Source organism: Phalangium opilio, unplaced genomic scaffold, assembly GCF_054372755.1.
Source record: "Phalangium opilio isolate 3A_F unplaced genomic scaffold, DU_Popi_V2 ptg000013l_1, whole genome shotgun sequence".
NCBI classification, from domain to species: Eukaryota; Metazoa; Arthropoda; class Arachnida; order Opiliones; family Phalangiidae; genus Phalangium; species Phalangium opilio.
This window is the reverse complement of record NW_028324148.1, coordinates 9402507-9419187: the sequence shown is the minus strand read 5'-3', so window position 1 is coordinate 9419187 and position 16681 is coordinate 9402507. Positions and strand designations below refer to the sequence as shown.

Here is a 16681-nt window from a genome sequence, read left to right as displayed (position 1 = left end):
GATTTTAGACCGTTATTGAATCTTTATCAAACAGAAGTGTACTGTTTTAGAGGACAACATCTCCGTAACATTTAGTTAGTATTTATTTCAGTCCGACTAATAGCCCAGTATAGAGCCCCTCCCTCCAACACGTAACGAAAATTTTAAATAATCTTACTGGCTCACTTAAACTACGTTTTGATGATTTTGCTGACGGGACGGTGAAATAAACGTACTTCCTTTTTACCTCTGTCGCTATGACCCGCCTCTTCTTTGATACCCCCCCCCCCTCGTCCCGGAGGAAGTGAACATGGACTTTGAAGCGTGCCCAGATTATTCTGCTTCTAAAATTACATGGATCCCTGACAAAATCGAATTCGTACTTTTTATTTTAAAATTGATTGTGATGTAAAAATTATTTCTTTCGCATTTCTCCATTATTTTACACCAATTTCTTCCTCTATTATAGTAGAAGTTAATGACTTCTTATCCTGGGAAGTATTGGACAATAAGGCTTTATATAGTATCCATCTCTGCTAGTCAAAATTGCCTATGGCAGTCGTAAAAGAGGGTCGAAAGTTCCTCCCCACTAGGAAAACTATCTAATCTACTGAAAAAAATCCCACGCCGAGAGGTTGAGGCACTCAAACTGTGGGGCGTGTTCAAAACTTCTTCAGCGCCAATCGTTGAAAAGCCGTCTGTCTAGAACTCTATGAAAATCCATTACAATCCGTGGGCCTAGGACCCCACACTAGTTTGACCGGAATTTCTAGCAGTCTATTAAAACAGCTCTTCTTGTCACCGTTTCTGATTCGTTACCTCAAAGCACAGGACACACCTTAAAGTTTCGTTACTTTCCCGCTGCTGGCGCGCAAATCAGCCTGCCAGCTCAAAATGAGAGAAGCGCCGTAGGTGGCGCGGTGATCGGACCTAATAAGAAGTTGGCTAACAGAGATGGTTCCGGATATGGTTAGAGTCCATTACTTCCCAGGATAAGAAGTCATAAACTTCTGATTATAGGAATATAATTTTTGTATTTCTTCCAAAATAATTTAAAAAATCAAAATATTATCTCCCACTGAGTGATCATTATGCATGCAAGTTCCACAAAATATTGGTTAAAAACTTACCTTTGAATTACGTTTAAACGCTGAACCATTTTTCTTCTACGATAAGAGTACAGTAACAGTTTGTACGATTGTGTAGTCTGGAACAGTGCTATCGGGCAGCTCCGAACTTCCGACCCAATGTCTGCATTACCATCTCATCTCTTAAAGGCAGAAAGTAGAATTCTTTATCATTCAACGTGTATTCACTATCTCTTTCATTATGGTCGAACATTAGCAACATTAACTTGGCCTTCATTTTAAAGGAATTCCACCCACACATTTTCAAAGTCAATTTTACTACTTTTCTTTACAATTTTTTTTTCTTTTCAGCGAAATAAATCCAAATTTTTGCTTCGTAGATTTCTTTGAAATCTTTATCCAAAATATCAATTTCTTCGTCGCTCTCTGTAGGAATGTATGGAATCTTTTTAGATGTTGTAATTTCCGTTTCCAAATATTTTAGTTTGTGTGTATCGAAGCTAGCCAATCCGAATAGGGATGTTAAAAACCTCCCGAGTCCCGATTTAACCTAAAACAAGTTTTTACAACTACAGAGCACCGGTTTTTTAATTCTTCGGTTTTAATTGGTTTTTTAAAATGAAAACTGAATCAGTTTTTTCTATTCAAAAAATTAAATATTTTAAATTTACGTCACTTGCTATTTAGTTTTGGTTGGCTTCTAGCAATTTTGCAACCATGGAGCAATATTTAAGGAGACACATATGCATATAATGCAATTTTAAAGGAAATTTCCTTCTCACTCCTTGAAAATTACTCCATCTATGGTGTATTCTAGAATGCCATCGGAAAGCGGCATTAGTTATCGCCTAGTGGCACTACCAACTCTGTACTAATATTCGGTCTTTGAGTCTACGTTGGAGTATAGCATTTCTAACATTTATCAAAAACGGCCGGATAAAAACCGGTTTTTATGTCCAGCTTATAAACCGGCCATTTAAATTAATCGGTTAACCGAAAACGTGCTTTTTTTTCGGGAAGTTGACATCACTGAAACCGAGGCTTCGTCAGATTCCTCCTTCGCGCTACCAAATTCTTCATCCCCGTTTGGACATGCAACCTTCGTGATTCAGCATTTTTTTGTTGAATTTGAACCCAGCTGCAAATTCAGCTAGGCATATTAATTCCATAGATTCTGACCTTCCGACATTAAATATTCAAGTTGAGGCTTGGGCCGGAGAACATGTAGTCTTTTCTCTAAGAAATTTGGGTTGATAAAGATGTTAGCTCTACTGGCCAAAACAACTGTAGACCCCCAACTAATGAAACGCTTTGTGGGTGATATTTAAGATGTTCAAACACATAATTTACCTTACCCAATAATCTAAAAGTACGTGATTGACAGGCACATTAAAAAATAGGAAGGGAAAACAACGATGGAGACTAGACAGGCTGACACATTAAAGCAAATGACGTCTCCATGAGGGCGGAGCTAAAGTTTGCCTTTGCTAAGCTCGCACCCCTCAATTTTTGGAGCATTTGTTTAAACTTAACAATAAAGACTTGCTTTAAATTAAGAAAAATGATTGGCAAATTGGACGAGTAGGGTGCACATTTTTACGTTTCTTCATCTGAAACATTGGACTGAAGATGTCGATTCCCAATAGCCACGTCCTGTCCATAAAATGCTAGGTGATTCGTGAATGCTCATTGAAATTCACAACGGCCTATCAATCGCGTCGTGAGTGACCAAAAACCGTATAAATCTTCGAAACTAAAAATGAAATTATGAAAATTCAATCACTACAGGATTGGCGAATGACGTAGTTTGCTTGTCCAGTTGGAAATGGCAATATATCACACTAGGTCGTGTAATTCTTGTACTGTTATATTGTGAAACTCAATTGCGAAAGCTCTCACCGTTCATATTCAGTTGCATTACATTTTCTTACAAAACCGAGAATTTTCTGGAAGAACGAGTTCGAGACATGAGGATCCACCAGAATTCCAAAGCAATACCGCCTTTATACGACGATAGGGAGGAACTATGAAATTCTTTTCATTCCTATAGGCCTACTGTCTTTGCTGAGGTTTTCTGTCCTTATGTTGTTATAAAACTCTTAAAGTATACGAAAACCGTTTCGAAATTACCTCAAGCGTAAAAAACTCGCCAAGAGAGAGAGAGAATCTGACACGCACAGGTTTTATGTTTTTCTTTACCCTGTGGACCAATAACTTATATTCGGTTTCATTCTTTCATAAACTTCATCCTTATTTCAGGGCTGCAAAAACAACTCTTTGATTTCTACGAACAAAATATTTTATCATATAAAAAAGGCTTTTTTGGTTTCAATATAAAGTTATACAGGAAATTAGAATTATTAAGAACGTCTTTTTAAACCTAGACTTTTAAGAATGAAAGAGATAAGTCACTTATATTTTAATAAACCAATTATTTGATAACGGTCTTTTTTCTCTCCAAAACGAGAACTGCGGAAAACATAATATCATGAAATGTGTGCATTATTTTCAAAGGAATACGTGTGAAGTGTACGTTGTATCACATATCTATTCTGTACTCGTTCATTAAGAATTTTATCAGGCGACTATATTTATATTATTTTGACGAAAAAAGCTTCAATCTAAATACGTATTACTAGCTAAGCCCTGTTGTTTTTAGGAACTGGAAACCATGAAGAGTTCCCTGTCTTAATAAACACTCTTTATCTCCAACTGGAAGCATTATCCGCATGATGTAGGCCTAGTTTTTAGAAACTTCATTTTGTAGAACTTAAAAATTAATTTAATCTTAAACATATTCTTAAAGCTAAAATGTTTCCGGTCGAAATTAGGACCCAATCTTGAGCAACTCTACCAAGCCACGTCTAAAACCCTTCTCTAGTTTTTCTGACATGAAGAGTGCAGTTTGATCAAATTCGATGAGTAATTGTGGCTGTGCACAAAACATACAAATAAACCACTTCCTCAAAAATATAAGACACAACTTTAAATTATTCAGTTCGTGCAAATTTTACGAGTTTAATTCTTATTGATTCTACACTTTCTTGTTATATTCACATCATTCTTCAATACTCTTTTAAATTTTTGAAACTGGCTTAGACCACGATCTATACGCCATCTACATGAAATCTCTGCAACTAACGGATCAAGCGTTATTAATTACCTGACTGACAGACAGAGATCAGCGATTCAAATTTTAATTGAATTGCTAAACTAGATTTAAACTTGGAAGGCTCATGTTCTACAGCAGCATAGTGGTATAAAATCCCGACGTCATACATAGATATTTTTTTATTAAAATTGCAACAAGATAATACTTTTAAATTTGTCAGTTAGGGTAACGGTTATGTTTTTAGCCACCCATTTATGGGTGTGGGTAGCGTGTAGTGAATAGATCCAACCAACAAATCTTTTGAATTGTTATAACGGCTCAGATCTCGTTCTCGTGTTTTGAGGCGAGAATAAATAACATGATTGACATGATTTTGCATGCGCAGAACCTGTTTTACCCCAAGAGTCTGACTCTAGTCCAATCAGAAAAATAAGAGATTTGTTTTCGTCGCTCAACGACAGATGGTATTACAGTGGACTTCTTTAGTCACGTGATCATAGGATCATCTATCCTTTAAATGGAGACGAGACCAAGCCAACTTGTTTATTTGTTGTTTATTAGATAATATGTTTAGGATAATAAAGGAACATAATCTGTCAACTTACTGACATTTTTTAATAAGTATAATAATAAAATTGTATATATAAAATTGCAATTTCAATTTTGTTGGCGAAACCAGCGTTGGGCGCGACTAAAACCAAAGTAAAATGCCATTAGAAGATGCAAGATGGAAAAAGTGAAATATAAGTAATCATAACTGCCGTGAACATCCCGGAATAGACCTGTATGAAAAACATTCAAGCTCAATTCACATTTAAAAATTTCAAATAATTAAAAATATCCCTTACCTACTAATGGTGATAAAGCTAACTGAGAAAAACCCGATAAACTGGCGCTGACCCCAATTACAGTAGCGATGTTGGATAAACCCAGAGTTGGTACTAAAGTTTGAACGCAAGTGTGTATGAAGGCGAAACTTACGTTGCACAAGCATGCCATGACGACAAAAGCGTAATCTCCAGTTAACGTTATGCAACCAAAGCTTACGGTCCCGATGACGCAGAAAAACGTGATGATTGTTTCTTCAAAACATAAACGCGCATCAATAAAGCTTCCCGCAATAATTCTGGTGATTTCGCAAACCGATAGTATCTCCAAAATGTAATTCTTAAGATTGGTATGAAGGTTTTTGTCTCGTCCATAGTCGACAATTGTTGTTCGCAGACCCATGACGCAAAAATATATCACCATTTGACAAAAACACAAGAGATAGAAGGTCTTGTTACCAAGCAAAGTCACTACTTGACTTAGAAAACTGAGCACCGGTTTTTCTTTCTCTGTAAAGTATAAAATTTCATCTTTTGTAATAAATTTTTAATTTCTAGTGCGATTAGAATAGCATTAACTCAAAAGTAATACCATATGACGCGCGGTCATATTTTTATGCATGATCGAATTTTACTACATCTGAAAGCTGTTAGAGGCTTTGGAAATGGAAAAAAAAAGCTCAAAAATCCTGTCCAATGGGACGCCCCTTATAGATATCCTGAAAACACCCTTTTATGAGAAATACATCGCCAGAAATGCACCTATACTAGAAATACATGCTTGCAAAAGCTCCTTAATTGGAAAAGTCTGGGCAGAAAAGGCCCTCTACGAGAATACGTGGCCAGAAAACGCCCCTCTACGTGGAATACGTGTGCAGGTAACGCCCGTTTAGGAGAAATACATGGCATAGAAACGCCCCTCTACGAGAAATACGTGGGCAGAAAACGCCCCTCTAAGAGAAAAACCGCACTACAAGAAATACACCAGAAGTAAATGGGTTTCTAGCATATTCCCTTTTAAACCATGTTTATGGAGAGTATTTCTGTGTTAAACACTAATCTTGGTAATCCATTGTTTTAACCTTACCTGTAATATTATTTTGTTCTCCATCGATGAAGGCTTCGTTTCCTTTATGTTCCATGAGTTTTTGGCAATGGCTCGGGATAACGACTAGGGCCAATAAGATCGCCTGACAGTAAACGGCAGCGTGACATAACCAGGACGGTTGTAGGCCATATTCTTCCGCGGCAACTCTCACTGTTATCGGAAGTATAAGACCTCCCAAAGGATATGACAAAGAAATTAAGACCAACGCCTTTCCGAGACCCTTTTTGAAGTGATGTGATGTCAGTTGGTAAATAACAGGTGTTACTAAACTGGCGCCAAACCCTTGACCGAAAAATAATTATAAATAAATCTTAGCTATTTTGTAACTATTGTTTTTCTAAATTTGAAAAACACTCACCTCTAATAATCATGCAAATTGTCAGCCACAAAACAGCGTCGTTTATTGGACTGAAGACAGAAAGGCAAGATCCAAAAACGGCCAAAATACTGGCAATTAATAAAGTTTTCCTTGCTTTGAAATGGTACGTAATCGGTCCACTGAAAACACCTGAAAGAATACCATTAATTTCATTTTTTAACACATTTTAAAATGTCACTAAGATTCGTGCTACAGGAATTTCCTATGTTTTTGATATTACGTTATTAGAATAATAGTCATACTGCATATAAAATGAGTGGCGCTTAAAGCGTTGACCGGATAAGAAGCACTTTGTTTTTCGACGTCATAACGATCTTGAATGAGGACGAAAAGCACTCCGGATGTCATTATGAATCCAGCAACGAGTGCTAAGTAGAGACATCCGCAAAAAGCTACGAACCAAGAGTGCAAGGAATCTACACCTGAATTATTGTGGAAAATAAATGACACGATTCCCATGGCTGCTAGCGCACATTTAAACAATTTTTCCAAGTCTCCAATGATCCCGCTCTTATATCTAAAAAAATCTATGAAAATTCAAGAAATTCTTAAAAAACAAAGATAACATCGTGTCCACAAAATGCAAGTAATAAAAAAGAAGTTATCAAAGATGCTCGATAAGTCTATTCTCGGTTATTTAATGTTAAAATGCGCTTTAACAATTTAAATCAGTGATATCAGCAAAAAAACAAGTTGGGTAACCAAAATAAACCTCTCCGGGTCGAGACATAATGGATAAATATAATTCATATTAACCATTTAAATCGTCATTCCTAAAACCATTTTAAACATAGCAATTGTTGACGTTTGAATTCAAGCGTACGCCTCTTTAACATTTTTTGGAAATTATGGTATATAAGGCGATTAATTCACAGTAAATGATAAGAAACCCGCGATTGCGTGAACCTTTGGTGGAAGCCCTGCCATTGGAAGCCTTGACGTTTCTCGTAACCCTAGCCGATCGCCGCATACACTTTTTCCTAACGACTGTGAGCTGCGAATGCGGTCCGGATATGGCATATACCTTTGCTCCGATTTGTCAACTGCAAACGCGGTGACAGTGTAATACCTCTCCGTGACGTCATCGTGACTCGGAGAGGTAAAAATAGAAGCGACACAGTGATATTTCTGTTCTTGTCTCTGTAGTGAAAGTTGAATACTTCGAGAAATAATCCGGTAAGCTAACGAGACTGGTCATAGTTTCACAATAAAAGACATGTGATGAAAACTCCTCATACATCTCGAAGTATCATCATCGATTGGGCGATTAATAATGATTTGTGCATCCAAAATACTAAAGCAATATCACCTACAGATGAGCTCTATACAGGGCCGGCTCTAGTTGTAAGGCAATGAGACAATTGTCTAATTTTGCAAAGCTGTGGGGCAGCGCTATCAAAGAAGAAAGGTTGAGAACTAAGCTTAGTTAAATACGCTTCGACCAAAAGCACTACAAAAACAGGAAGGAAATCCGGCAGAAAGAGGTTCGACCGAAAATATCTTATGCGGAGCCCTGCGGAATTTTCGTTCGCCCGAGCGCAACTTCTGTTATATTTTTTCGGTCGTGATCGGCGTTACGCTAGGTTCTAAGCTAATGAAATTAATCGGACTAACGACGTCATACCTTTCACGAGAGCACGCGTACGCGGGATCAATCGAAAGCCGCCATATATTTATTGTGGATGATATTAGCTGTTACAAGTAGTTGATCAGCCCTTTTTGGAAACAATGTCACCAAGAAAGAAAGATATCGCTTCAGTTTGGGCGCTCGGGAAACCCTCCATTCTGTCACGTGACCCGTGATTTCCGTCAGTATTTTGCGGTTGAGCTGGACTCTAGCTTAACTCAAAAATAAATCCCTTGGGCCTTCAATGGCTGCGTACTTTTGAGTATTAGAAGCCACATAACTAAACAAAATTATGAAAAGTTTATTTGACTGATACTTAATAAATAAACGGATTAATATTCTATACTGTATAACGTTTTAAAATCTGCGGCCAACTTGGAAGACGTCGGAGTGAAAGAAACCAAACATACTGACATTATTAAATCCTTACATTTTAGAGTTCGCATTAAAGATAGAGGTAGAAAACGGTAGACAATAATTTCGAGTTAATTTCCTTGCTATGAAAGAGGATATCTTAGCCCTGTATGATAAGCAGCTCGTCATTTCTAGACAAAATGTCCAAGATAGGCAAGTTTCTTTCTTTATCATCACTTAAGCGTTTACAAACAAGCTGTAAACATAATTCTTTCAAATTTTGTAGTCTTTAAATAAAAACATATCAAAACGATAATCTTAATTTATGCAGAATCTTAAATCATTTTTTTATTTAATTTTTTTTCTTAAAAGAAAAAATGTGCATTTCGTGGCCTTAAACTCTGTAAATTCTGATTTGAGTCAGCTGTTCTATACGATATGCAACTGTATCACAACTTAGTGGTCGAGTCTGGATTAGACACTTGATTCTCTGTTATGTTAAGATAGATTCCCACTCGACCGAAAAGAGGACGGGAACTCGACCGAAATTTTTTGACGCCGAGCCCGATGGAAGTTCGGCCAGGTGTAACTCGTGTTTTATTTAATTTTTTTCAGTCTTGTTCGGCGTTACGCCGGATTCTTAGCAAATTAAATTAATCGGACTTACACCCTCATATGTTCCAAGAGCGCATTCATACGCGGTATCGATTGATAACCGTCATTTGTTTGTTGTGTTTGATGTTATATGTTAGAAGTTAAAAGTAGTTGACTGGGCTTTTTTGAAAAAATGGGACCAAGACAGAAAATAGATGTAAGCTTGGGCTCTCGAAAAACCACTCCCATTTGTCACGTGACCGAAAAAATCTACCGCCTACCTCAAAATTCGGTCGTAGTGTCAAAGGTCTACCGCCGTAGTCCGGCGTAAGTTCAAATTTGTACCTTCGGCTGCGTGGTTTCCGTCGGGATTTTTTCGGTCGGGTGGGTATCACGCACCAGACGATGCAGATATTAGAACTTAAGCCCGCCTCCGGTTGTAATTTTTCACAGTAGGTCAGATTTTCGAGTTTGTTAATAGATATTTCTTGAGTTACAAAACATATGGGAGCGATTTCTTGATAATACTATCTTTTTTAGTGGCATTGTTTCCAAAAAGTCCTCTGATCAACTATTTGTAAAAGCTAACAATAAATAAACGACTGCTATCGTTCGAACACGCGTTTGCATGAGCTCTCGAAAGATGTTACGTCATTATTCGTTTAATTTAATTTCCTCAGATATCCGTGTAACGCCGAACGCGATCGAAAAAATAGGACATAAGTTACAGCCAGCTGATTGGAAATTCCGTCGTGTTTGGGCTACACATTTTTCGGTTGACTCCTTTCTGCCGGGTTTCCGTCGTGCTTTCGTTTTGAATTGGAATCAAGCTAAAGCGTAAAATAGTCGACAAATACAATTCTGATTTCCGCCACCTTCAAAAATTTCAAGTTTTAAACTCCCGTGATTAAGGCTGTATGCCAATCCATCGAAAATTCGAGTTACGATCCTGGCGAGCGTGTTTAAGTGCAGCACTATGCGGCTCCGCTCCGAATTACAGGCCCCAATAATCGAACATGCATATGAGGACATTACAAGGTCTTTGAAATTAGCGGCTCATACGATGGCTAAATTATACATCGGTTATTACTTACGCTATAAAGAAAACCGTACTTTGAAATTTCATCGTGAAAATCGATAGCGAAAACGACCAATATCGTCCCTAGTATAAATCCTCCAGATTAAACGATACCTAAATATCCTTACACACGATGACTTAGCTATTTCAGTTTAATGGCTTTTATAGTTTGGTGCTTTCCACTCAACTGAGGATTTAGAAGTTTAATCTAAATCAGTCTCTCATCTAAACTATTTTTTAGAAGGAAAATCTACATCTTTATACCTTATTTAAAGGGAAGTTTCTGCTAACATATCATTATACCAAGAAGGAATTTACTATAAGAAGGCCTGAAAAGGCGTCCGGTGCCCGCGTGATAGTCGACAATCCCCCCTCATGGAAACCAAGGTGGGACTTAATATTTTATCTTACTCTATGTTTTCCACCATCTATCTCTTTTACCTTCTCGTTAAGCCTTGGTTTGGTTTTTGGAACTCACGAAATCATTTTCACGTAGAGACGCGTATTCAAAATCCATTAAGTTAGGTTCAAGACCTTTAACTAACTTGTTAATGGCAATTAAAAACCATTCCCTAACCGTTTCAGCACCGCTGGCAGCCTCCATTTTCTGTTTACTTTGCTCGAGTTTTTTTTTTCTCTATTCGGAATACGTCAATCGTGTCTGTATGACCTATCCCCACGGGATCCAATAGGAAAGCGCAGATCAATGACGGACATGAAAGGGGTGGGGCTTACTTGTCCACTAACACCGGCGTAAGAGTAGAAGTGCAAAATCTAGTGACTTAGGCATTCTTATAGTAAATTAATTCTCTATTATACCTTAAAAGAATGGCCTATTTCCAAATATGAAATGAAATGAAATAGAGGTTTATTGTGCAGAATAAAAGTTGGTTCACAACTCACGAGATTATACACATGAGAATTATGCAAGTTATACAAAATGTAAATTATGCAAAAATTGTACAATATACAAATTATACAAAATTACACAGAATTATACGGAGTTATACGAATATAAAAGGAAAACTATTAAAAATAAATAAATAAATAATAAATTACAAATAATTAGCAATTAATTTGTCTTTAAAACGAGGATACTGTGATGCCATTGGTTTAGTGGCGTCTGCTACCTAGAACCTCCTACCCCAACCGAAATGGTTGAATTCTTACAGGGTGAGAGAGGAAAGGGTAAGAGGTTATTGCCAGCAGATGCCACTAAACAAATAGCTGCACAGTAGTCCACGTTTTTAAGACTAATTAAATGCTAATTATGTTGCAATAAGAGATCTTTTTTATATTGTTCCTTTAATATATAGAAAAAGGCCGTTATTTTACTGTATAATGTGTAGAAAGGATTACGTTTCCTTTAAAAGCGTCTACCTACCTCATGTCATTTTTCCCAGTAGCTGTTATTAATTCTACAGAGAAGATTTTCGTTTACAGTGTTTCCCGGTAATTGTAGGAGTATTTTATTAAAAACGCTTATAAGTTCAAATAGCTGACTCCGTACGGTTCCAAAATACATATATATGCTTTTCATCTTGACTGAGTGGGGGTAATTCAGATCTGGTGAGCAGTCAGATATTTAAAATTACTTTATTCTGCTAAAGAGAAACTTTAACCTCAAATCGCGTGATCAATTACTAGATATATATAGGGTCAGCAGTTCTGATTTGGAACACTTTTCTTAAAATCGTCATAACTTACGTTCGTGAGCTTCAAATGAATATTTTAAGGGCTCATTTTGAAGATTGGAAATCCCTCTATCCGGAAAACACTGCCACAAGACTGTACAATAAAATCTAGAGAAGTTACAAGCATAATTGGACAACGTCATATTTTGCATTATTTATTTTATCCAAAATGAAGGGAAAGTTCACCCTTGGCCTTGGGCCTCTAGGGTCGTACGGAAACATCAGGGTTGTTGATTTTTTTGTTTAAATCGGATTTTTTTATTTTTATTGAACTACTAGTTAGTAAATTACCAACATGAAAACATTTGAGTCAAAATTAACAAAAAGCAAAATAATCATGACATTTAAGCAGCTATCGGATATTTTCAACAGAGTTATTCTTATTGTTACTATTCAAATGCTTGTACAAAAAGACTAGCTTGACCGTTATTTCATTTCCTAGCCTATTTTGATTCTTACTCCAGTTAAAATTGACCACATGAGTGACAAGACAAACTGGAGTTCTGGGAAAAACTTAAACTGAATCATGCCAAAAACCATGATTATTTTTAATTATAGGTCTTTTCTAGTTAAGTTTCTTTAACTATTTTTCTTGGAATCTTTGAAAACATTTTTTTTAAATAAAAATAAATACTTGATTTTAATCAAATGATTTTTTAAAAAAAATCGCTTGGTTTAAATCGGTGATTTAAATCGAACAGCCCTGGGAAACCTCGAGGATGCCTCTTGTGTCTTACAAAAAAGGAGCTGGTACTCATACAAATAACATGGCTCTACACGGCAGCACTTAATAATCGTATACTGAAGGGTAGGACCGTGCGCAAGGTACACCATGGGGGACTTTCATTGCCGCAGGTCGCCCAACATTATTATTACACCACTTTACCCCTTTTCTCTCTGGCTTAGCATGTTTTGTTCAACCATTAATCGAAAGAAAATCAAATCTGTTTTTTTTGCAGAAATTCTCGAACCATAGATATTGGTGAAGAAGTTATTTGGAATGGGAAAATTATATTGATTATTCTTTAAAAATAAAGCCTATCAATTTTGTAAGTGTGTTTTATGTATCAAGGAATTCTAGTTCTGATTTTGTCTATTAGAGAAATACTAGATTTTTCTAATAATCAAAAATAGCGTTTTGCTATTGGAATCGAAATCGAATGCAACTCAAAAAGCAGTATTCTAACACCTCTATAAAATATACAGGGTTTTACAAAAATTGTGGTAGGACCGAAGAACAATGGGATTTATGGCAGATTTGGAGCCAAAAATGTAATTTCTATGAAATTTTTCCCCTAAGAGCCAATGTTTACGAGTTATGATTGAAGAGTTTTAAAAATGACACCTTTATTAAATTAGTATTGCCCTTCAATTCCTTACTTAAAATTAAGGTTTTATCAAAAGTGAAATCATATCTTGCAAATGGTATCCCTTAGGGCAAAATATCATGGAACATTTTCGACTCAAAATTGCCCTTAGAGCTCACCATACTTCGGCCCTACCACCATTATTGGAACACCCTATGTATTACATACATACATATTAAATGAAATAAATCGAAGGTAAATAGAAACACTTTCCTTTTGGAAAAGTTAATGGGATAGCCGAAAAAGATGCACGTATGCCACAACCAATTTCAAAACATCGCACTTCTGAGATTCAAAGGTGATGAAATGAAATACGGAGAAAAGAAATAAAAATATTCATAAAAAATATAAAAACCTTTCTCGTGGTCCCTCATTTCAATTTAATAATTAAAAAGGTCAAAGGAAGTTTCAGAAAGAAAATTGCGCTTTCACATACCTCTGGAGAGTGAGATGTCTAATTTACTTACAGAAAAGTAAATTGAATTAAAAATGCAATGTTTAAAATATCAAATGTTGCTTATTATTGTAAAGGTCATATGTTGACGTTTACAAGCAGTGTCTTTGATTATTTTGTCTGAGTGTTTTTATGATAATTATTAACTAAATTATTTTTCCCAAAATCTAACATGAGTCACAAGTTGAAATAATTATTTGAAACTAGGGATGCACCGATATGGGTACAGCCGATATATCGGCCGGCCGATATATCAGAAATTCGTAGCCGATATATCGGCCGATATTATCGGCCCATAAAAAAATTGTATTTCTCCATGAATATCGTTTCCAAGAGTAGAATCAACATTTTTTAGGACCATTTACGTTTTTACTTTGTTTTATTAGAGACATGTGTCACATTTCGTTTAATGTGGTATGTACCGCTACATATTTTAGCCTTAACCCCCTTCCTTAAAAAAATGGTGTGCTCTAAGTTAAATCCTTTGCTTGGTTTTCAGTAAAAATGCAGCTCCTTTTTTTGTTCAACAATTAAGAAGTAGCGTTATAAGCAAACTTATGGAGAACAAATGAAAAGTTCAAAGTTTACATTAGTGATACCAAACGCATTAGAAAGCGTCAGTATCGACTTCGATTGTTTGTTGGACGTATGAGAAACTAAAGAAATTACTTTCTCATAGTCGTGAACAACGGAATAAAACGGAGATAGTGGAAAACCTTGCATTTTTAAAGGGAATTGTTAAATTGTGGGTATAAATATAAGTGATGTGTTTAAAATAGTATTCATTGAGTGCCTTATAACTTGTCAAGTTTTTCCCGAAAATATCGGTTTACATGAAGCCGATATTGGCCGATACCGATATGAAAAAGATAGGCCGATATATCGGCCGATTTATCGGTAACCGATATATCGGTGCATCCCTATTTGAAACCGAACAAGTGATTGCACGTTCATGCATACAATGTAAGAAACTTCGAATGGCTTCCTAAGTTCATATTCCGGAAATTGGTACACGTGATTTCACATCGTGACGTAATACACGATGCTTTATCATTTAGACATTCTTCTTTATATGGGCTGCAATTGTTCGTTTCATTTTCTATTCACAAATGGAGATTTATATTATATTCATAGCTAACAAGAATTAATTCATGTTACTAAGAATATGTAGAGATTGAGGTCCTAAACCAAGCCTTGCATACTTCGTAACTCTCTTGAATGTCGGCCACTTTAACCCTAATAATATTAATAATGTTATTAATGTCAAAGTTTGTAAGTTTCGATGTTTGTTGCTTGATCCCTCTTTAACAACTGAACGGATTTTGATGAAATTTGGTTGGCAGGCAGGTAGACTGCGATTAGAATTAACATAAAGGTTTTTTTATTACGGTAGTACGTTTCTGTCTGATAGTTTCAAAGTTTTGCGGTAATACGTCGAATACTTCAACTCCGACTTAAAATTCTATTCAATTTAAAGTCTAGAAGTGTGAGTGTTTGGATCTTCTCGGCTGAACGGATTTTGAGGAAATATGCTAGACAGGTATGCAACGACACCATATTCTTAATAACACTTAACAAATTGCTAGCTTACTTAAATTACTCATCATAACAAACATAGAAATTCCACGCGAACAAGATTGCCTTTAACAGCTAGTGACGTATATACCACAGTGTTTTCCAAAGTTTTCGACGTTGCAAAATACAAATACAAATATATGACATTACTTTCCATATAATATTTTATGGATTATAAAGAAAATCATTTTGAAGAATTTCTATGTATCTTTACTAAATATTTGATGCAAATACGATTTTAAAGCTTGCATGTATTAAACAGGGTCACGTGACAAGACTCCTAGAAAAGAGTGAGATTATTCGTTGATCAATAATCTATCAAAACTATACATGGTATACAGGTTTTTCAGCTAAATCTTACGACAACTTTGCCAATGAATAATATTTACTTTAATATTTTCATGAATTAAAATTCCAGACAGCAAAATTGATATTTTATGAAAGTGTGAACAAATTTATTAGTAGAGCTTTTGCTACAAAGAAAGAGAGGAAGGATAGTATACAGAGGCAAAAGCAGTGCCCCCATATCCTATGTATCGTGATTGAATACTCTAACCCAATTATTTTCATATGTCCCTTCAGCCAATTTAAATCAGAATAGATATAAGAGTATTTTGTTTTTAATAAATTAGATTTTACTGGTGCTGTGCTTATTTAATTTGGCACTCGCATATCATTATCAATCTTGCTGCTCGGTTCAAAATATATATAACAACCATTTATGTTTTTAACAAGTTGGGAAACCAAAATATCACCTCTCCCGGCACTCCGAGTCGAGAGCAGGATATACCTACCAACTTATTTACCTGAAAGTGGAACTATTTCTCTTTATTGATAAGCAATTGCAGGTGTTAAAAATAAAGTAATAAATTATGCAAGCGTTCTAGAAAGTTCCATTCACAGATCGGTTGGCGCGTGTAAACTCTCCTCTCGTTAAACCTCAACAAATATGATTGCTAGCTTTAGTCCATACTAAAAGTAAATAAACTCTAGCCGCACAAAAGTATCAATGCTATAACTACCGCGATCAAGTTGCGGTAATGACCCTTGGTTCTATTAAAGGACCTAGAACTATTTATTTAAATCCTTAGGCTGATGATAGAGTGGAAGCCAGTGGCAGCTTGGTGTCAATGTGGTATAGATAAAAGACTATAGCGCATGGTGGGGTTGTTTGAAGCTAATAAGTACAGATTGGTGTCTATGTGGGACACACGAAAGACTAGTGGATGGAAGAATTGGGGGATAATTAACTGGTGAAGGAATATTGGTTAGTTAATGAATTGTACTTCAATGAAATAGATAACGTAATGGAATACAATTTTCCAAGTATATGTGTACTGTGAATGCGGTCCAGAAATTGCGAACACCATTGCTCCGATTTGCAACTGCAAAGGCGGTCCCCTGAGGTGTAACAACAGACACACACAGTCGAGGACAGAACCTCT

At 36.0% G+C, this 16681-nt stretch overlaps 1 protein-coding gene across 3 annotated transcripts; it reads right to left on the bottom strand.

Annotated features, from left to right (window-relative positions):
- Positions 1-4350: 4350 nt before the first annotated feature.
- On the bottom strand, positions 4351-6967 carry LOC149708859 (uncharacterized). Of its 3 annotated transcripts, XR_016381228.1 has the most exons (6): positions 6736-6967; positions 6473-6622; positions 6094-6396; positions 5028-5516; positions 4785-4961; positions 4351-4690 (listed from the first exon to the last, which is right to left on the bottom strand). XR_016381228.1 is itself a non-coding variant. In XM_089864340.1 (5 exons), the coding sequence occupies exons 1-5, from the start codon at positions 6950-6952 to the stop codon at positions 4837-4839; spliced, it is 1284 nt and encodes a 427-aa protein (XP_089720466.1). In that variant the 5' UTR covers positions 6953-6967; the 3' UTR covers positions 4776-4836. The 3 variants fall into 3 exon arrangements, 2 of the variants coding, with proteins under 2 accessions (XP_089720466.1, XP_089720467.1); XM_089864340.1 differs by lacking the exon at positions 4351-4690 and having other exon boundaries at positions 4776-4961; XM_089864341.1 differs by lacking the exons at positions 4351-4690; positions 4785-4961 and having other exon boundaries at positions 5087-5261; positions 5323-5516.
- Positions 6968-16681: the final 9714 nt, after the last annotated feature.